The 22044-nt window shown below is 50.0% G+C and overlaps 1 protein-coding gene across 1 annotated transcript in view; it reads left to right on the top strand.

The window, feature by feature from the left end:
- The window catches only part of LOC112401279 (multidrug resistance-associated protein 9), a 60824-nt gene that overhangs the window by 16829 nt on the left and 21951 nt on the right, over positions 1-22044 (top strand). Inside the window, 12 exon segments of the mRNA XM_024747450.1 lie at positions 2903-3055; positions 3058-3179; positions 6706-6777; positions 9144-9268; positions 11521-11593; positions 14572-14746; positions 14749-14768; positions 18156-18217; positions 18219-18281; positions 18370-18516; positions 18563-18621; positions 21421-21531. Of these exon segments, the coding sequence (XP_024603218.1) occupies positions 2903-3055; positions 3058-3179; positions 6706-6777; positions 9144-9268; positions 11521-11593; positions 14572-14746; positions 14749-14768; positions 18156-18217; positions 18219-18281; positions 18370-18516; positions 18563-18621; positions 21421-21531 (1182 nt within the window).

Raw genomic sequence — 22044 nt, 5'->3', positions numbered from 1 at the left:
ACACCTGCCAGAATGTCTATCATCAAAAAGAACACAAATTACAAATGTCAGGGAGGATGTGGAAAAAAGAGAACCCTCGTATGCTGTTGGTAGAAGGTAAATTTGTGCAGTCACTATGGAAAACAACACTGTGGAGGTTCCTCAAAAAACTAAAAATAGAACTACCATATGACCCAACAATTACTCTCTGGGGTATATATCTGAAGAAAACAGAACACTAATTTGAAAAGATACATGCACCACAATGTTCATAGCAGCATTATTTACAAAAGCCAAGATACGGAAGGAACCTAAGTGTCCGTTGAGAGATGAATGGATAAGGAAGATGGTGGTACATATACACAATAGAATATTACTCAGCCACAAAAAGAATGAAATTTTGCCATTTGTATGAACGTGGATGGACTTGGAGGGCATTATGCTAAGTGAAATAAGTCAGACAAAGAAAGACAAATACTGAATGATATCATGTATATGTGAAGTCTAAAAAAGTAAAGCAAAATACCCTGAATATAACAAAAAGGAAACAAACTCACAGATATAAAGAACAAACTAGTGGTTACCAGTGGGGAGAGGGAAGGGGAAGGGGCACGATAGGAACAGGGGATTAAGCGGTACAAACTGTTATGTATAAAATAAATAAGCTACAAGGATATATTGTACAGCACAGGAATATAGCCAATATTTTATAATAACTTTAAATGGAGTATGATCTATAAAAACTTTGAATCACTATGTTGTGTATGTGAGACTAATATTGTAAATCAACTATATCTCAATTAAAAAAAAGATTTACTGTATGCTTCCTATATGCAAGGCACTGTGGAAAATGCAAATATAAGGAAGAGAGTCTTTACTCTTAAGAGCCTCCAGTCTAGTACAGGACCAGGTATCCCAGTAATTGCTATATATAGTAAGGGTGAAAGTGATGTGTAGGAAGGGCAGATAAAGTGGTTTTGAAGTTGAGGCAAGGAAAGGAAAAGGAGAAGCACATGTCAGTCAAGAGAACAGTGCGTTCAGACCTCTGTGAATTGATTGGAAGATCTTATTTACTCACGTCTGAAATGTGGATGTCATTTTAAGCATCCTAGGTGCCTGTATCCCTCTTCTCCCTTACCATCCACATTTAACCAATCAAGAATCCTGTTGGGACTTCCCTGGTGGCGCAGTAGTTAAGAATCCTCCTGCCAATGCAGGGGACACGGGTTCAAGCCCTAGTCCGGGAGGATCCCACATGCCGCAGAGCAACTAAGCCAGTGCACCACAGCTACTGAGCCTGCGCTCTAGAGCCCTTGAGCCACAACTTCTGAGCCAGTGTGCCACAACTACTGAAGCCCATGTGCCTAGAGCCTGTGCTCCGCAACAAGAGAAACCACTACAATGAGAAGCCTGTGCACTGCAACGAAGAGTGGCCCCTACTCGACACAACTAGAGAAAGCCCACACACAGCAACGAAGACCCAATGTGGCCAAAAATTTAAAAAAACAAAAAAAGAATGACACAAATAATAGTTAAAAAAAAAAAAAAAGATCCTGTTGACTCACCTCCTGATCACTGTATTCCTTCAATTTTAAGAGGCACCATTTATGAGATTGGATTGGAAGGTGCACTGTTGAGTTATTACATTTTGAACAAAACACAGAGTTAACCTCATGACATTAATTGTCTAACGATACCCAATATCTTAGACTAGAGGAACAATGCTATTTCTTGACTCCACAACCTCCACTCTGTCCCTAGTGTCATCACCTTCATTCAAGACTTCATAGTCTCTCATCTGAACTATCACAGTGACTGAAGAACCAATTGTCTTTTTCCAATGTTGTCCTTTTCAAATACATATTGCACTGTTAATTGAGCTTTAAAATATTTGTCTGATCACTGACATTAACCTGCTTGAAATCCTTGTCCTTCACTCTCCAGGACTGAGCCTGAGTCCCCCATCAGCACGTCCTCAGTTATGTCTCCACTTCATTTCTTATCCCCTTCCTACCTTGAGCTCTGGCCCTCGGTTATACGGAACTTCTCGTCTTATACCTCTCATCCCCCCAAACCATGCTATTGCCTGTTTTTGCTCATGCTGTGCCCTGTACTAGAAAGCTCTCCTCCCCTAAGCCCTCCCTCATCTTTGCCTGTACAGCACTGTACAGACTCAGCTCAGGCATCAATTACATGGGCCTCCAGGATGCGGAGCCAAGTGTCCCATCCCCGGCAGTTACAGGGCTTTGTCCCTGTCACGTTTCACTGAAATGATCTGTGCATGTTCCCATCTCCGCCTGGACCGCAGTCTCTTCAAGGACAAGAAGCATGCCTTATGACTAATATTTGCATTTCTGTCATAGGGCTTTGTCCCTGTCACGTTTCACTGAAATGATCTGTGCATGTTCCCATCTCCGCCTGGACCACAGTCTCTTCAAGGACAAGAAGCATTATGACTAATATTTGCATTTCTGTCGTTTACCCCAGAATCTGGCACAGAGTAGGCACTTGGCAGGTGTTTTGTTGAACTGAGCTGAGTGGGGACTTAGGAAGAAGACACAGCAGAGACAGAACATGTGACCTTGGTTTCATAAGCATTAGTGTCAAGCAGTGAAGCCAACCACCCAAAGACTGGCAAAAGCTGGCCATCTTGGGCATAAGGGTAAATTGCAGCTGGGATCAGCATTCTCCAATGTGGGTGACCCAGATAGGCCTTGTGGTTAAAAAGGCATCCGTTCTACATAGTATGAGCTAATAGACTATTTTTGCTGCAGCTTCTCCTGGGGGAATATCTTCAGAATACCTTTCCTGGATGTCCCAGGTAGAATTCCCAAGATTATGATTTGGGGTCATTAGAAGATATACTGGGATGATTCTTGCAAATGGATGACGTCTGCCAAGTTAATTTTGTTTCTTTACTCTTAGAAAATTCTCATAGCTAAAAGCCCCCCATCTTACATCACCCAACCAGAAGAGCCAGATACAGTCTTGCTTTTAGCAAATGCCACCTTGACATGGGAGCAAGAAACCAGGGGGAAAAGTGACCTAAAGACAGTGCAGAACCAGAAGAAGCATCTTTTAAGAAACAGAGGCCAGAGGCATACAGTCTGAGTCCGTCAGGTCAGGGAGTCACCAGTGCCCAGGAGCAACGTGGCAGCCCCAAATGGGTTCTGCACAATATAAGCTTTGTGATGAGAAAGGTGGGTGTGTGTTCCAAAGGTGTGGCCTCCATCCTTCTTCCTTGTGTCACATGACCATGGCCTTCTCAAGGCTGAATATAATTCAGTTTGAGCAGGAGGTCGTGGTGGGATGTCTCCATTTCTCCCCAAATTTTAAAGCTATGCAAATGAACCCTGGAGACATCTCTTCAAGCTGAGAGAATACTGTTGTCTTAGTGGTTGTATTAGTGCCGATCTTCAAATTCCACAGGAGTTGAAAGCCAGTTGCCGTGTTTAATGGACAATCCATTTCAGGTGGCTAGACTCAAACTGACTAGCTTTCATAAATCTTTTCAGATTTGTTCTTAATTTCACGTTGGAGTCTAATAATAGATTATAATAGCTGACAGTTATGAGCAATTTCTATTTACGAGGCACATAATTAACTCATTTATCTACCCCAATAACCTTATGAGGTGCGTGTATAGCTGCCCCACTTTATGACTGAGGAACCAGAGGCACAGTGGGTTAAATAACTCGTCCAAGTCATACAGCTCGAAAGTGGCAGAAGAGGGCTTCACACCCAGGGTGCCTGGTGCCACCATCTGCTCTTAACCACCAAGCGACACTGCTCTTGTAAAAAGCAAAATGAGTGCCACAAGCAGCCTAGGAACAGAAGCCAGCCAGATTCTGCTGATTGCTCCCCTCCCCTCGGGATTGGGGGGTAGAGTCCTTAGAGCAGCTCTGCATTTGGGGAATGTTTGACCTTCCCTTGCATGTGGTTTTCTTGCCCTGGGTACTCGTCAGCCCACAGCCCGATGGCAGTGTTGATTTTGCTGCAAAGGGCTCAGCATTAATCTCGTGCCTAGTATTTTAATCTCCCATCTTGTTGACTCACCCTTTCCCCATGTGAGCACTATAGAGGGAGAGGTTCTCATGTATTATGTGACGCTAGGCTCCGTAACTGGTGTAGAGTGATACCTCGTAGCTAACAAGGCTCTCTGCACATATTCATTGGAAATGATATTTGGTTGGCTGAGTGCAATTGAGCTTGGCTCTCAGTGAAGTCTTGCTGTGTGCAGCCCACTTGCTTTCTCATCACTCTTCCCCGCCTATGACGTGCAGCACCCAGATCACTTCAACCACGCCTTCAGCGTTGCTCCAGAGAGGACTCAGTGAACTGCTCTCGTGTTGTAAAGAAGCCTCCTCTTAGCCCTTCAATCGCTTTCCTCCTTCTCAGTACGTTGGTGGCTCATGACTTGTCGTCAAGGACATGGTCAAACAGTTTGTGAAATAAGGTGAAGACAAAGGGTGCAGCACAATATCTTGGGGATTAGGGCTATGCCTCTCTAGCCTGGTGGACCCGGGTTCCAGTCCCAGCCGCTCACCAGCCGCATGGCCTTAAGCATATTGCCTAACCTCTTCAAGCCAGTTTCTTTACCTGCTCCATGGGTATTTTAATAATAGTACCCACTTCACAAGGTGGATGGGAGGACGGAAAGACACATCACGCACAAATGCTAAGTCCCCACGGACAGGAGCTATTGCTGTTGCCTTTTTCCTCTAACAATCGTGTCCAGCTTAAGTGCTGCCCTTAAATGTCCTAAACTCAAGGCATCTATGTTTTTCCAAATTTAGTTCTAAGATTCCATTAGACCATAGCCTCCTTGAGGTCAGGGCACGTATCTGTGAACTTGTTCACAGTCGTGTGGCCTTACACTGAGCCCAGAGCCCGGCACAGAGTAGGTTTCCAATAATGTTTTCCAAATAATCAGAAACTCAGGGGTGCAGGCCTCATGGATTTCCTGCTGAAGACAAGGATGAATCTAGAAGGCTTAGATCTGGCCACAAGTAGTGGACAGGACTCAACAAAGAGCCAAATGTCTAGGGAAGCTGGATCCATCCCTGTGTCTCTTTGTCCCAAAGTCTTCATAATGCCCCGGTTCCTTGTAGCCCTTTTGGTGGAATTAAAATGGATCCGCTTCACTTACCTGCAGCGCCAGTGACAGTAAAGGCAGGGACTGCGTCTACCTTGATCACTGCTTTATTGCCAGTGCCTAGTGCAGTATCTGGCGCTCAGTAAAGACTTCTCCAAGGGCTGAATGATGACAGGCAACAACCCTCTTGTGCTGGGGGTAGCAGGCAGGCGAGGGGCCCTCTGGTCTAGCTCAGGTGGGAAAGAAGCCACATTTGGCCCCGTGCTGGGCATCTTTGCTCTGAGGCATCACTGGGAGCAGGTCTCAGTGAGAATGTTCTAGATGTTCCAACTGCTGCATTGCAATATCTGCTTGAACACAAGAGTGGTCTCGCCTCAGAGTCTCCACATGGACTCCTATTCTGCCAGCTGTGCCCCCCCCCGCCATAACTACACGGCTCACTCCCTTGCCCCCTCCGGGTCTTACTCAGACATCACCTGTAGCAGGTACTGTCAGTGACCCATCCGTGTGGCCTGGCCATCTTCCAGCTGCCAGATCTGCATCTGTGTGCCTGAGGGCCCTCCCCACCACCCTCAGTAAGCCAAGACGTCAACAGCCGAGGGAGCAGCTCTCAAACACTGACTGTTGGCTATTTAACCTGACTCCCTCAGCCATTGGGGGGACAAAGCCAGGCTCAGTTTCTGCAATTCCTTGAGTTTCCCAGCAGCATTGAGCTTCATTTGCCTTCTGTGGGAGCTGACCTAAGAGCACTCCCTTGATGGGCCACCTTCTTCCTCCTGTACCATACCCCTCCCCCACCGGGTGTTTTCTGCAGCTCCCCAGCAAGCTACCTTCATTCAATTCCTTGCTTTGGGGTCTCCTTCTGGGAGAGCTCAAGCTAAGAGGTCCACGTGTCCAGTAAGGCTCCCCGGCCCCATCTCCTCGCTGCTTTATCTGCTTCCATGGCATGTATCTGACATACTCCATATTTTACTTACTTATCTTGTTTACTGTCTCCCCAACTAAAACATAAGCTCCGTGCGGGCAGACCCAGACTTTTGACTGTGATGTTCTTTGCTGTATTTGCTATTGCTGGTGTTCAGCACAGCACCTGGCACAAAGCAGGCTTTAGCAATGATTTGTTAGCTGAATTGATAAATCTGCAGCTGTAGAAAAATCCATGAAGCCAACACGCTGGAACAGCATAACTGCTCAGTAATTTCAGACCGAGTTGTGATGGAGGAAGGATGCTTTAAGAGGACTTTTAAAAAGCACCCGGCCTTCTGTACTTGCAGGCTGTCACAGTCCCTCTGGGCTGTGCAGCCTCTGACGTCCATTAGATTTACTTTCCTGGAGTTGGCACAGGACCACCCTCGGTTCAGGGCCTGTGTGTCCCAGAGCAGCGCAAGGCCGTTCTGCACCGGTGCTTATACATGACTTCTAGAAGCCCTCTGGGTGCTGTGCTGGGTTGTGCAGACTGAGGCTCCTGCCTCCTATGAGGCCGTGTATCAGTGTTGGGGGGTGAGGCTGCAACTACCACCTCACAGAGCCAGCAGTGCCCCACTGGTCCCTGCCTGGCCTGGCCAGTGCAGTTTGGTGGTGACCCTCTAAGAACTCGGAGAATGACTGTCTTTTTTCTGTTTCTCTGGTAGGGGAAGGTCTTGGGCATCTGTGGGAATGTTGGAAGTGGAAAGAGCTCCCTCCTTGCAGCTCTCCTAGGACAGGTAAGCTGTGTGCTGAGCGTTGTGACGATGGAGTGGTTCCCTGCTGGCCACGTTTGGGGCCCTGGGCTCGGCCGCACTGGACTCTGTGCTCATAGTTAACGATGATGCCCAGGAGGTCAAAGCACTTGGCAGTTCCAGGCCCATGGCAGGCAGGGCCGAGCCTTCCACGCACTCTCCCCGGTTTGCCTCCTGAGGACATGAGTTAAGCAGTGATAGCTTCCTTGCCTGGAGCTCCATCTTGGTCAAAGGAAGCAATGGATCATTAAATCCATGGTTTTCTCATGACATGCTTGGCCTGTGCTAAATAGAAAGGCCGGCCAGGCAGCTTGGCGGGAAAAACCCAGGAAACTGCGACTCTCGGTGACTTTAGATCCATCTCCATTTCCCCAGTGTCTGCCCTGAGCAGCTGTTCCTCAACGGGGGAGGGGCTTAATGAATGTGTGAACCAGAGCACACCTCGCGGTAGCAAGGGAGGGCGGGTGCACTTTCCTCCTTTGTCTGCTACTTCTAGCTGCTTGACCCCAGGGAAATGGCCAAGCCATTCACCGTATCCACGGTAAATGAATAGTTCACAGTTGCCAAGGCTTCTCATTCCAAATGAATGAGAAATTTTCTGGGGAAAGAAATTAAGTTCTCTTTCTCTCCACTCTGTGTTCCTAAAGGGAAGTTTGGACACCTGGGATTGCCTTTGCCTGCAATAGAGACAGGGGGATGCTAGGCTCAGAAGAGCCCCTCCAGACCAGGGTGACTCATTCTGGCCTCAGCTGACTCATTTGTAGAAAGAGTGAAAACTCCTTCCCTGCTTGAAGGCGGAGGCAGGGGCTGAGTTAGGTGAGCTGTGGCGGTCCCTCAGGCTCCGGGATTCAGCGTGAGTGCCTTTGATAACCTAGAGTCGGTAGGGGCATTACAGGTGACCCAGCCCAATTCTCCACCTAATAACATGAGTCCTTTCCACCAAATCCTATAAGAGATGAGTCAACCTATGCTCAGATGCCTCCAGTGATGGGGAACTCATTATCTCTTTAGAGAGATTTGAGGTATATGGGAGTGAAATTTGCCTCCTTTTAACTTCTACCCTATGGTCTGCTCCTGTGGAATGTCCCAGAGAAAACAGAATCCATCTCCCATGTGACAGTGGTGGGATCAGTCCCCTCACGTGGTCACTTGGGAGGCCCCTCACATGGTCACTGGGTTAAGTGAGTGGGCTCTGGACGGCATGGTTTCACCAGCTATCTCAGTCTCATGAGCATGGATAAGTCACTTAACCTCTCTGAGCCCTGGTTGGCTCATCTGTAAAATGGGGCTAAGGATGTTGTGATGAAGACTAAATGAGATAACTGATATAACAGTAGTTACAGGACAATTCCCAGCACCAGCCACAGTGATTAGCATTTTATATGCACTTAACACAGTGCCTGGCATATACCCTATTCATTTTAGCTGTTATTATCATAGTTGCTGTCGTTGTTGTCATTGTTATTATCATTCTCTCTTCTCCAAGTCTAATGTTCTCTATCCCTTAGACCATTCCTGAGGAGGAATGGGGTCACATCCCTCGGCCACCTTGGCTATCGTCCTTGGCTGTCCCCAACACACTGCCACTGGCCCATGCGCACCAGCCCTGAGCACCACGGCCTGCCTCATACACCCTTTCCTGACAGCTACAAACATGGCACCACCACTAGCCTCTCCCGTTATCTGCTGAGGCTCACCATGAAGGGCCATCTTAAATGAACGTGGGTACTCAGGGTCACAGACCGGAGCCCATGCATGTTTCTTAATTGGATTCCTCATTGTTTTGAAAGTTCAGAAGTTCTACATGAAACTAGACTTTCCAACTCCTCTTGAAAAATTAGAAACTCGCCACAGCAGGCTTGCATCCTTGCTTGGCACCAACTGTGCGATGGAGTCAAGGTTGCTTCCTTAGGATGGGGCATGCCAGGGCCACCATCCACAGCAGTGCAGGCTGTGCCCTCTCCCTGGGGGCCTGGCTGAGGAGGGTGGGCTCTAGCCAGTGCACCTGGGGGAAGAGGGAGCCTTTGTGATGGGTCTGCTCAGAAAGCATCTCATCCTAGCTGCACAAAGGTGCACGTGTGCCAGCAGAAGCCTTGCAGCCTGTGCTCTCCAGAGCACAGGGCTCACCTCTGCCCCTTCTGGAACATGCCCACCTGGCCTCTCGCAGATGTTTGACTTTGAGACCCTTGGTCTGCACAGCCGGGCTTTGCAGTGTGTGGCAAGACAGCTTGTCACCCTCAGTGCTCATACAGTAAGTGGGTGGCAAGTGTGCAACGGCCCCCCCCGCCCCCGCCCCGAGGAGAAGGTGGCAAGGCCTGGCTCCTGAAGGTTCTCTGGTGTTGTTGCTCCAGATGCAGTTACAACAAGGGATCGTGGCCTTCAACGAGACTCTGGCCTACGTTTCCCAGCAAGCATGGATCTTTCAGGGAAATGTGAGAAAAAACATATTATTTGGAGAAAAGTATGATCACCAAAGGTAATATTAACTTTGAAAGCATGAGGCGTTTTAGTATTTGGTATATAATCTGCTACAGATGCTGATGGCATTGGTAATGATTGCTAACTGGGTTTCTTTAACGAGTTCTGATTAAACATTTGTCAGATCCAAATGGATGTTGCTTTTTCTCTTCCTGATCCAAGAGTTCAGGAGAGGTGCCTTCTGCAGACCTGTGATCACGCTCTCAGAAACGTACGGAATCGCCACTCAGTCCCAGTGCAGAGTAGCATATGTTCTGAGGTTCTCTGTAACAGTGCATATGGTGTCTGACTGGAGGAAGAGGAATCTGGCAAGTTTGCTTGAGGCCAAGTAACAAGAACTTTCCTTGAAATTGAGTGCAGCAGGTATGCAATTAGTCAGCCCTGAAACTATTAATTGACACCAGTTTTCAGGATATATCACTGCTGATGTCCTCAGAACGACCTAATGGAATGAAAACAAAGTTCAAGTCATAATTTTTGAATTCACTTTGGACCATTGTATTTAAGCTCTGGAAATAGCTTCCTAAGGTTCTTTGCCGAGTTTGGTGTGCTGCCATGTACATTCTCTCGTTAGAGCCCCATAACCACCCATTTAAGGGAGGTCCTGGCATCATATCCCCATTTTACAGATGAAGAGGTTGAGGCCCAGAGAGGAGAGCTGACCTGCCAAAGGTCAAAGCTATTAAATGTCAGAGGAACTGCAGGCCAGCATCATTTGTTCCCACTGGAACTGCCTGACAGCCCCCTCAAGTGCCATGATGCTGAAGGAAAGACAAATGGAGTTGGTTTTACATATCTGGCTGTCAGCTCTTTAACTGTGGTCTGGACTTTCACATCTTATTGCCTGAACCCACAAACTCTATCCTTACTGACGACATCGGCCAGCATGTGGGTTCTCAGCAAGAGATCTGTTGCCTCCCCTCCTTTTTCCTGGCCACGACATCCTGTCATCAAGAAGCTCAGTCAGGGAGTCCTTGGCACCAGCCGAACTGTTCTGCTCAGCATCTCCTGGACTGCCTTTGCCTGTGCCTCCTCCCAGCCCTGCCTGGAATGGCTTCTCTTTCGCCAGAAGCAGACTGGAGGGAGGGATTCCTGTCTTTTATTATTAGGACATCAGAGAGCAAATATTTACCAAATACCTGCAAGACACAGGACTATGCAGGACCATGTGGGCCAGCAGAGTGGCTCAGATGTAACTTTGCCCTTGAGGTGCTCAAGTCTGTAAAGGGTTGTAGGAGATGCATAACGGGCCAAGGAGGAATGTGCTAAGGGCAGGAGACTGTGGTGGACCGTTCAGAGGCAGCAGAGGTCACAAGAGGGAAGAGAGGGTGGCGCTTGAACTGGGCTTGAAGGATGGACTGAGCACCTTCCTATGTGGCATCTCTAGCAGGGGTTCTACTCCTGGGGTGGATATTGAGACTCTCAGGACCACAGGAAGCAGGAGGGTGGGGGGAAGTTTAAGATGGGGGTGGAGCTGGCAAGAAGATGAAGATGCGCTGAGCAGTCTGAATCTCATAGTCAAAGATTGGCAAAGGTGATAACATTAATTAAAACCACCGCTGATGGAAAATTTGCGCACGACAGCATGCTCTTGGCTTGATATGTGTGTTCCCACTTCTCACAACCCAATGAGAGTTATTAGCCTATTGTGTAGAGTAGAGAGTGAGGATCAGGGAGGTACAGTCATTTGTTCGAGGTTACCCAGATGGATTCAAGCCCAGGTTGTTCTGATTCCAAAGCTACTGGTCTTAACCACCAGGCACACCAGCCCTAAAGTTGACACATGGGCACAATGCTCAGGGCGTCAAGAGCTGCCAGGACGTAGTGCGCCACCTGCCGGGTAGCTACCTGTGACCTGCCTGCTCACTCTAAGCTGGCACCACCCACACGCTTCTCCTCGTCTACTAGTGGTCTTGCGGCCTCTGGGAGGCCTCCTCCAGCGACCTCAGCCCTCATTGGTGACTCCCTGCTCTGACTCCCACGAGCAATTTTCCCTTCAGGTGTTTCATATGCACTGATTTCATCTTTCTCGAATGGTGGGAAGCCCGTGAGCAGAGGGGCCCTCCCAAGTCAACTCTGCATCAGGTAAGCAGGGCAGAGGTCAAGGGGAAGCTGCCCTTGGACATCAAAGACCAAGCAATCAGCCACCTCCTCGCCCGTCCATGGCACCAGCTCACCTTTGGAGCAACCTAGGCCTGCATGGACGTGGGGTCTTTCTCACCGTGCTGACTTCTAGCTTTCCACCCACAGGTATCAGCACACGATTCGTGTCTGTGCCCTTCAGGTGGACCTGAGCACCCCACCTTACGGACACTTGACTGAGGTGAGTCAAACCCAGAGCTCAGCCCCACAGCGGCTCATGGCAGATCAACCGCCAGGTCCTATGGGCTGAAGCTCTGCAGGCACCAGCTCCTTCATATCCGTGTGCCCCAGAGGACAGAAAGATCCCAGGAAATGTGGGGAAAGTCAGGTTCTACCATTCTGCATTCTCCACCTGGGTCCTTTCTTGGGAGATACCACAATGGATGTGACACCAACTCCACTTGTGCTGGGCTCAGCCTGGTCACTCTTGGGGTCACTTCCAATTTGCCTGTCATCTCAGGGAAGGCTTCTGGTGAAAGGTGCTTCCTCACCTCCTGGGCCAGCTCTGTCATCCTAAGACAGAGGCCAAGGGTACAGCATTGTGGCTGGAGGCTCGAGGGCCCCTTCCTGCCTCACTGGCCCTGCCCGCCCAGGAGTATAAGGGTCATCTCCAAACATTGCCCCCCAGGGTTTTGTTTAAAGGGCTGGCTGGGTCCTGGGCTGAGCCTGCCAACTCAGGTGACCCAGGGGAGTCACCGGGCCACCTTCTGTCTTCCCATCCCAGTGTACCCTCTGCACAGTCTTCCCACTCTGCCCAGGAGCCCAAAGAATGAGGCATCCTGAAGAAAGCCCAGTTCAGAGCACATTGTCATTCTCTGCTGGTACCTCCGTGTGCCTGCATCAAAGAAATGGTCGTCACAGCCACTGCAGCCCTGGCCTTCCTGCCAGGGTTTGCTTCCACCCACCCCTACCTGCCTGCCTAGGTGTGCGCTCGCCTTCCAGGCTCTAGACCTCTGCTTCTGCCAGTTGCCACCCTTCAAGTTCCCACCCCAAATCCACACCCTTGAGGAAGACTTTCCCCAGACCCAGAGTCTAAAGTAATTTGCCCCAAAGTACTTAGTTTATGCTTCTCAGTTGGCACTTGTTAAATTCTTCTTTGTGCCATTATTATGTGTATAACTAGCAACCGCCCCCGCCGCCCCCCCACACCGCTAAGATGCTAGTTCCCAGTAGACAGGGGAATTTTCTGGTCCCACTTCATGTGTCCAGCCCCAGTGTTCAGCACAACACCTGGCTGAACTCCCGGAGGCTCACTTTGGGGTCCATTGGATAGAATCACCTGAAGTAGGCAACCTAAGCTTTTCATCTTTCCAACAAATGTTTATTGAGCACCTGCTCTGGGCCAGGTGTGGTGCCAGGCCTTAGGGATGTAATGACAAAAAAGGCTGACATGTCTGTTATCTTCATGGAGCTTAGACTTGCCTAGTGGGGGCGGGAAGTTGATCCACAGGTAAACAAAGAGAGACCCCTTGTCCCTCTTCTCCCAGACAGTTTTCCTTCCTGTTCACTTGTCCACTTGCCCAGAGCTTCCTACTCAACAATGCCCCTTGGTGTTAGTGGTCAAGATGTAGCCCCTCCCTACAGGATTGCACTGGGATGGGGCTGTTGTGAGCCAGGTACCCCTCACTCAACACCGGAAGGAACTTTTCCCTATTTGCCACTGCCCATCAGGCTTCCTGCAGAAGTGGACCTTTCCACTCTCCAGGGTAACTGGTGTGGCCAGGGGGTTCCTGTAAGGGGTGATGAGCAGTCTGAAGAAGAATCTAGAGAAGCTTCAGGAAGTTCCTGGTCCCCAAGGACTGCAGGGTGGGGAATGGGGTCTGGCGATGGACAGTAAGTAAGTAGCATTGCCCTTGTCTGCAGATCGGGGAGCAGGGCCTCAACCTCTCTGGGGGACAGAGGCAGAGGATCAGCCTGGCCCGAGCCGTCTACTTGAACCATGAGATCTACCTGCTGGATGACCCGCTGTCGGCCGTGGACACCCACATGGGGAAGCACATCTTCTGTCTTCCCATCCCAGTGTACCCTCTGCACAGTCTTCCCACTCTGCCCAGGAGCCCAAAGAATGAGGCATCCTGAAGAAAGCCCAGTTCAGAGCACATTGTCATTCTCTGCTGGTACCTCCGTGTGCCTGCATCAAAGAAATGGTCGTCACAGCCACTGCAGCCCTGGCCTTCCTGCCAGGGTTTGCTTCCACCCACCCCTACCTGCCTGCCTAGGTGTGCGCTCGCCTTCCAGGCTCTAGACCTCTGCTTCTGCCAGTTGCCACCCTTCAAGTTCCCACCCCAAATCCACACCCTTGAGGAAGACTTTCCCCAGACCCAGAGTCTAAAGTAATTTGCCCCAAAGTACTTAGTTTATGCTTCTCAGTTGGCACTTGTTAAATTCTTCTTTGTGCCATTATTATGTGTATAACTAGCAACCGCCCCCGCCGCCCCCCCACACCGCTAAGATGCTAGTTCCCAGTAGACAGGGGAATTTTCTGGTCCCACTTCATGTGTCCAGCCCCAGTGTTCAGCACAACACCTGGCTGAACTCCCGGAGGCTCACTTTGGGGTCCATTGGATAGAATCACCTGAAGTAGGCAACCTAAGCTTTTCATCTTTCCAACAAATGTTTATTGAGCACCTGCTCTGGGCCAGGTGTGGTGCCAGGCCTTAGGGATGTAATGACAAAAAAGGCTGACATGTCTGTTATCTTCATGGAGCTTAGACTTGCCTAGTGGGGGCGGGAAGTTGATCCACAGGTAAACAAAGAGAGACCCCTTGTCCCTCTTCTCCCAGACAGTTTTCCTTCCTGTTCACTTGTCCACTTGCCCAGAGCTTCCTACTCAACAATGCCCCTTGGTGTTAGTGGTCAAGATGTAGCCCCTCCCTACAGGATTGCACTGGGATGGGGCTGTTGTGAGCCAGGTACCCCTCACTCAACACCGGAAGGAACTTTTCCCTATTTGCCACTGCCCATCAGGCTTCCTGCAGAAGTGGACCTTTCCACTCTCCAGGGTAACTGGTGTGGCCAGGGGGTTCCTGTAAGGGGTGATGAGCAGTCTGAAGAAGAATCTAGAGAAGCTTCAGGAAGTTCCTGGTCCCCAAGGACTGCAGGGTGGGGAATGGGGTCTGGCGATGGACAGTAAGTAAGTAGCATTGCCCTTGTCTGCAGATCGGGGAGCAGGGCCTCAACCTCTCTGGGGGACAGAGGCAGAGGATCAGCCTGGCCCGAGCCGTCTACTTGAACCATGAGATCTACCTGCTGGATGACCCGCTGTCGGCCGTGGACACCCACATGGGGAAGCACATCTTTGAGGAGTGCATTGAGAAGGCGCTCAGGGGGAAGACCTGGTGACCCACCAGCTGCAGGTGACTGGGACCAGCAGGACCCGTGAGGTCATGAAATGGGCACGGTACTTGATGCTCACAGAGTCTCTTCTTCTGCCTAAACCTGTTGTCCTCACCTGGACCAGGTCAGGGAAGGGGAGCGGTGCACAGGAGACACCGTGACCGTCCCCGGCCATCCTGGCTCGCACCTGGCCCTGCCTGCTCCTCTCTGTGCACGGCTTCCGTTGCCCTACCTTTGGGCTCAAGGGGCCAAGACCTTTCCTCCATCAGAGGGAGATTCTCCAGCTCTGGACCACTGACCCCTACCTGTGGGGTGAACACGGGGCAGCTTCTCCAGCTCTGGACCACTGACGGTGGGGAGATGGGAAGTCGGGTAGGAACATTTAGACCAACCTTTCCTCCCGCAAGGGCTGGGCAGGCCTGAGGTGGCAGGAGATGACAGATCCCTTGATGAGAGGTCCAGATACCCCTGGCACCACTCCCCAGGGGAAAAAGGCTGGAGACCAGGACTTCAGAACTAAGGCAAGAAGCTTCTCCCTGCCCAGAGCCACGATCTCAGGCTTAGGAACATGAATATTGCCCAGGAAGGGGACTGACTGAATCCCCTGAATGAGCTTGGGAATTTGGCAGGGTGGGGACAATTCTTACAATGTCAGCCCCATGTAAAGGGTTCTGGATGCCTGGTGGGAATCCAGGACCCCTCTCTACCCTGAGATAAGCCAGGTTACCCCTGTCCTACAGTGACTCCCCAGAGATGTGCTCTGTGTGTGGGTGTACGTGTGCATGCACATGCGTGTGCATCCCCTGCAGGAGGAGAGAGCCCACTGGACTGGCCTGTAATGAGAGGTCAATTGGAACAGAGGCAGCAGAAGTCCTGTCTTCTGACTCTCCTGCCACCTGGGGAGAAACGTTAAACTAGGGGTAAGAGGCAGAACTCTCAGCCTTTGCAAAGGTAAGTCAAGCTGGGATGGGAGCTGGCAGCAAATGAAGTTGCCATGGCTACAGGATGCTGTAGCCAGCATCTTTAGCCTCCTCTGTCAGTGGCCAGAAGGGCTGGCCAAAGAGGAAAAAGTTTCTTCAAGACCCAGGAAAACCAGGCCTTCCTATACCTGTGGCTTTGCCCCCAGCCTCTGCCTCTGTTTGCTGAGGGCTAGAGACCTCAGAATAAGCTCCAAGCATCTGAATTTTGCATGTGGGGATTGCTCAGGTTTCCTCTGAGTGGCATCTGTCACCTCCAGGAAGCATCCAGCTGGGCTGGTGCAGACAAGACCTCCTCGTTCCTCTGCTGGGCAAGGGACCAGGGTGAGGAGAAGGTTGGATTTCTTCTGGGCCCCCATGAGGTGACTGGGAACGGGCTCTCGCCCATCTAGGGTGCTAAATATGGTGACCACAGCTCTGCAGTGCAAGGGTCCCGTCCCTGGAGACCACATGTAGCAGGGAGGGCTGTCCTCCTGGAGTCCTGGGGGTGCACAGGGAGACTCCCGGCACCTGATGGATGTGGGTCAGAGCTGTCTTTGCAGGAGTCCTCAAGGGGGGAGAATGTGACCTTGGCCCTGGCCCAATCTCTGAACCTCACTCACCAGCGGTATGAACTCAGGCAAGAACCCAGGAGGCCTCAGAGACTCTATTTTTCACCAAGGTCATTTCATCTTACTTTTTGTGTGTTGAAAAATACAGGTAGCCACCAGATGGCACTGGAGTCTCAGTCTGCCCATCAGTTGTTGGGGAGGAGGCACTCAGAGCCCGGACCTGGAGCCTGTGGGCTTTTCCAGAACATTTCTCGGGCTGCTTTTACTCTGGGGCCCGCGGGCAATCTGTATGCTTCCGGGTGCTCAGGCTGGACGATTGCCCTTCTATTACTTGAGGAAACAAATGAAATGAGGCTGCTGGCCTGCCACTGAAATCCAACCCAGGGCCAGATTTCGTGAGCTTGCAGAACAAAGCTGCTCAGATCACACCTAATCTCACTGGAGAGAACTGGGAACTTGCTGGCCAGAGGGGCTGCACCAGGAACTTCGGGGGCTGGAATGTGTGCCCCTACATCTGTGCCTCAGTTTCCACATCTGAGAAATGGGCTGATAATAACGCGACCTGCTTTCTTCACTGGGTTGTGGGAGACTGAGAGATAGGAGACGAGATCGGTCTTTGAAAGTTAGAAGATGCTGTGCAAAGGTGAGAGGTGATTTTCAGGAAAATGGCTCTGTCAGAAAGTGTCTCAACTGGACATTAAAAGCCAGACTGTCCCTCCTTGGGCTGTCTGGGAAAGTGGACAGGGCAGATAGTACAAAGGAAGCAGGAAGGCTGGAGCTGTCCAAAGCCAAGCGAAACTGCTGTCATTTGGCCTTTTGGGCACCACCCTCTTCCCCCCAAACCCAATCAGATGCACAAGGACCAAATGCAGCTACTTCTTTCAGGGTTTCAATCAAGAGCATCAAAGGTAGATTTGACCTCGGGTGAACCCCAAAGCACAGGGGAAAGGCCTGTATTTCAAGGCCCTGTTTTGGCTGAACGATCTTAGATCTCACAGCATCTTGTCCACCTCTAAGAGGGTCTTCCTGCCCCTAGATGGGCTGACCCTATGGGGAGAGCTTGGTCTCATTCCAAAATGAAAGGAAACTCCTCTTAGCAGCTCTTTGATTTCAGGCATGATATGGAAATGAAGGGAACTCAAATTAGAAAAACAGAAGTGCTTTGGGCAAAATGTAGGATGCTATCATGAAATGCGGCTATATTTTTATTGTACAGATAAAGCTGGTGTAAACTCCTCAGGTCAGGTAGTGTGGCCTGGAGGCCGGAGACTGCACGGTAGGCTACATCACCTGTAGCCTAGATGAGGATGATGAGGTGGGCTTGTAATGTTACAACAGAGGGAAGCCATCTCTGAGGTCATATTTCCCCTCTCCACCAAACCTTGGCTGCAGTGACTTTGTCAATTTCATACTCCCAAGTCTCCATGACGAGATTTCTTAGCACAGCAGCTCACGTAGGAAGCAATGGCAAAGGAAGGCTCAATATGCTTCACAGTGGCAACCAAAGGTCTCTTTTATACTCACGAGACCCGTGGGCACTAAATCAGTGCTTCTCAACTGGGGGCCATTCTGCCTCCTAGCCGGCACTGGGCAATGTCTGGAAACACTTTTGCTTGTCACACCTTGGGGAGGAGGTGCTCCTGACATCTAGTGGGTAGAAGCCAGGGAGGCTGCTAAATATCCTACAATGCACAGGTCAGTCCCCACCCCACCCCACCCCCCAACAAAGAATTATATGGCCCTCAATGTCAGTGGTGCCAAGGTTGAGAACCCCTGGACCAGATGAGCCTGGGACACTGCTGAATGGGAGTCTGGCACGGCTCTCTTCTCTCTCTTCCAAGGCAGAAGCTCGTTGTAGATTGCTTTAATATCTCTGCAGTTCCTGGAGTGTTGTGACCAAGTCATCTTGTTGGAAGATGGAGAGATCTGTGAAAAGGGAACAGTTAATGGAGGAGAGAGGACTCTATGCAAAACTGATTCACAACCTCTGAGGGTTGCAATTCAAGTTAAAACTCTTCGGCCTTGGGTGCAAAAGATTGGGTACCTTCCCTCATGATTTCTGGCCTGGAGAAGTTCTTTCATTTCATTTTCAGAGCAATTTCATTTTGTCTCCAGGATCCTGATCACATTTATGATGCAGCAGTGGTGGAAGCCCTTAAGGAGAGCCCTGCTGAGAGAGATGAAGAAGCTGGTGCAATCAGAGTTCCAATCACACCTCTCTTATCACCCATGGCTCACGAGTGGACACAGATCTCTCCTTATTTCTCACCCTAGTTTTGGCTCCAGACATGAGAAACATGATGGAAAAGAACCTGAAACAGAATCAGAGTTTGTAGACATAAAAGGTATTTACCTTTCATTCCCTCAGTTACATACTCTTAATTATGTGTTGGGCACCCACCATTGGGGACAGAGAAGCGTAGGCACACTGTATGTCCTTTGGGGCAGCTAGAATTATGTGGTTCACTATAGTGTGAGCCTCGGGGCTCAACTGCCGGAGTCCAAATTCTGGCTCAGCCACTTACTAGTTTTATGACTTTGAAGCAAGGTACTTGGCCACTCTGAACCTTAGCTCCTTAATCCATAAAATGGGGGAAATAAGAGTACCAACTTCATAGGTTCTTGCAAAGATTACATTAGAAACTGTACATAGAATGAATAACACAGTGCCGACATGTAGCAACCCTCAGTAGTTGTTGTTATAATGACGATGATGCTGATGATTAGTTGGAAAGATCAAAGCAATGCACAGAGATTAATTACACGCAAAAGTGCACACAGGAGATGTTTCCCAGTCTTTATGGGGAGCATTGAGAAAGCATTGTGCAACCATGAAGAGACTGAGGTGGGATAAGGTTATTCATTCTTTCCACAAAGGGACTCAACATTCTACTATGTGCCAGGCACTAAGCTAGGCTGGGAAGAGAAAGAAAATATGCCCCTGTCCTCGGAATCTTTTGGTCTGGTGGGAGCCACATGCAAGAGGATAATCATGGGAAACTGTGATAAGAGTAATGGGGAGCGGGGGTGGGAGTGAGAAGTCAGGGAGGGCTTCACAGAGGAGGTGAACTTTGGACTGGTCCTTTAAGCATATGTAGGAGCTTGCCAGGGACACTCTGGTGACAAGGAGGGGAAAGGGGAGGACTTGGGCTCGAGGGCATCAGGCAATTCCAGGAAGGCAGAGAGGAGAGATGTGGGAGATAAACTTGGTGAGCTGTCTCTCCTCCTTAGACTCTGTTGCCTTCCATCCCTTTATCCAGTCAACATTTGTTGAGCACCTACTCTGTGCCCTGCCCCTCACTGGGCACTGAGAGGGCAGAGATCAAAATACCCCTAGCTCAAAGTGCCCACAGCAAGGTCCCTCAAAAATGTGTAGCTGAAGAAAACCCTTAGCATATTCGATCAAATTTCAGATGCCATCCATTTTGAGAGCACCATCATTTTATGTAGCACTAAGAAAAGTCTCTGCCAATTAGATGATATGGCATACTACCGAATGGGACACATCCTGATTTCAGAGATGCTAAAATGCAGGGAAAAAATGTGAGTCTTCTTATCGATGAAAGTTGGCACCATTAATGGTGCTTGTGACAAATGCGTGCCCATTTGGAAAGACAATATATTTTTATCACTCTGGAGGCGGCCAAGGCTGAAGTCGGGGGGGCCTGTAGTCTCTTCCACGCTTTCCCAGGGAAGCTCCAGGCTGCTCAGGATTTGGGGTCCTGTGGGGAGAGTAAATCCTGCCCCTATTCTCCTCCTCATGCCCCTTCTCTGGAGAGGAAAGGGAAAGTGTGAAATTAAATGCCCTGAGAGCTATAGGAAGGGAAGGGTTGAAGGTGACAGCCCACTGGGCTGGCACGAGGGCATTTTCCAGGGGCAGCGAAGGTGAGCAGAGCATCAGCAGCATGGCTGACTGGGCGGGGGCTGCAAGGGGATCTGACAGTTCCTCTTACGCTCTAGGGTGCCATTCGTTAGGCTCTGCCGACCCATCGAGGTGACCCCCTCACGCTGCAGCCCCAGAGGGAGACACAATGAGTGAAAGTCAGGCTGAACATTTCAAAGAAGCGCGAGGGTTCCCAGGCAGAGAGGATAATGGCAGCTCTATTCATGGCGGCGCCTTTGAGATGGGACAGTTCTCCTTGCCAGGGCAGGATGCAGACAGCCCTGCGAAGGGGGGCCCCCTTGTCTGGCTCTATTTATCTCTGTTTACAAGAGCCAGGTATAACTACAGCGTGCTGCTTCGGAGCAGACATTTTCATGCTCCTCTGTGTAGGAGAGGGAAGAGACGTGCATTCAACCCTGGCTTCTGGGAGCTCTTAGGCAGCCTCCCTGCACCTCTGAAAGCTGTTTCAATGAGAGCTTGACGGTCATTTGCCCTCACCCTTTGGAAAATGGAGAGGACTTGGGACAGCCACGTGGAGGGAATCAGCAACCCACCTGGGAGGATGCCCCAGGTTTCTTCTCATGGTGTGAGCTCCATGGTAGCTGCCTTCTTGTTGGCCCTGTAGTAGATGGTGCGTGTGCCCTTAGCACTTCTGCGCACACAACCCAACACCCAGCTGCCATACCTGCATCCCTTTGCCTGGGGCTCTCTCATAGCTGCCAGCTGCAGGTCAAGGTAGAAGTGCTGGGAAATTAGCCCCTGGGGAGAGCCCTCACCCAACAGCCAACGGGAGTTTGTGTAGAAACATCCCAGATCCCGCTGATCACGAGAAAGACCTCTGAGTTGTAGTTCTGTCCCAGCCTGAGATTTCTCTGTGCTGGGTTAAGCTCCCATCGCCCATGGGTGCTGCTGCCTTGATGAGACACCTTTTATTGTTGCCTTCCTTTCCCTGTACCCTTTAGCTCTGGAGTAAACTGCATGCGTTCACATCCTCTTCTTAGGATCTGCTTCTGCAGAACTAGATCAAGACAACCCGTCTCCCCAGGGCTGAGCACATAGTAGGTGCTTAATAAATATATTTCTCAAAACACTGAAAATCACCTGCCTCACAGGGCTGTAATGAGGACCAAATAAAACAAAATGAGCAAAAAGTATGTTGGAAATTTCAAAGCATAGGGTTAGTGGAAGAAAGGATGGCAGTTGGCCCTAGCGGTGGCCGGGAGTGGGCGGGAGGGGGCCTGCCCCGCGGGGAGCGCCGCAGGACTTGTGTTTGTCCCCACGGTTCCTCTGCACCAGCTCATCCAGACTGAGTCCCCCCGGGGAGGAACCGTGACCTGGAAAACTTATCACACGTACATTAAGGCTTCTGGAGGTTCGGTAGAAAACAACGGGTTTCTTGATTTAATTTGCATTAAAAAATTCTTTCTTAAACTGTTGGGTTCATGTTTTATGGTTTCTTTAACAATTACTCTCTTTATGCTAGGGTCATTTATCAGTGCTTTTATTCTTTCCTCCTAAAAATCTAAAGTCTGATAAAACAGCCTTTTAAATGGAATCATCCTTTATCTCCATTAAAGCTGCCAGACTCCCTTTATTGAATCTGAGTGAGCAGCAGCGTGACCCAGCTATGGTTCTTGTGTAACCTCGCTCTCTGATCGCTGAGGACAGCAGCCACCCACTCGTTGCCTGTCTTCAGTGCGAGAGTCATCTCCACGAGCAAAACATACCTGAGAGTTTCATTCCTTGTCTCCCCTCAGGGATTTTGTTTGTTTTAAAATACTGAGTCATATCTATTAAAGTGAATAGTGGGGTTTGTTTGTTTTTTTAATATGTTGACAATTTGGACCCGTGTTCCAACCAGGTGGAACAGATGTTCCCATTGGGG

The sequence above is a fragment of the Neophocaena asiaeorientalis genome, unplaced genomic scaffold (assembly GCF_003031525.2).
Source record: "Neophocaena asiaeorientalis asiaeorientalis breed wild unplaced genomic scaffold, Neophocaena_asiaeorientalis_V1.1 scaffold438, whole genome shotgun sequence".
In the NCBI taxonomy this organism is placed as follows: domain Eukaryota; kingdom Metazoa; phylum Chordata; class Mammalia; order Artiodactyla; family Phocoenidae; genus Neophocaena; species Neophocaena asiaeorientalis.
The sequence above is the reverse complement of the archived record's forward strand: the minus strand, read 5'-3'. Positions and strand labels throughout refer to the sequence as shown.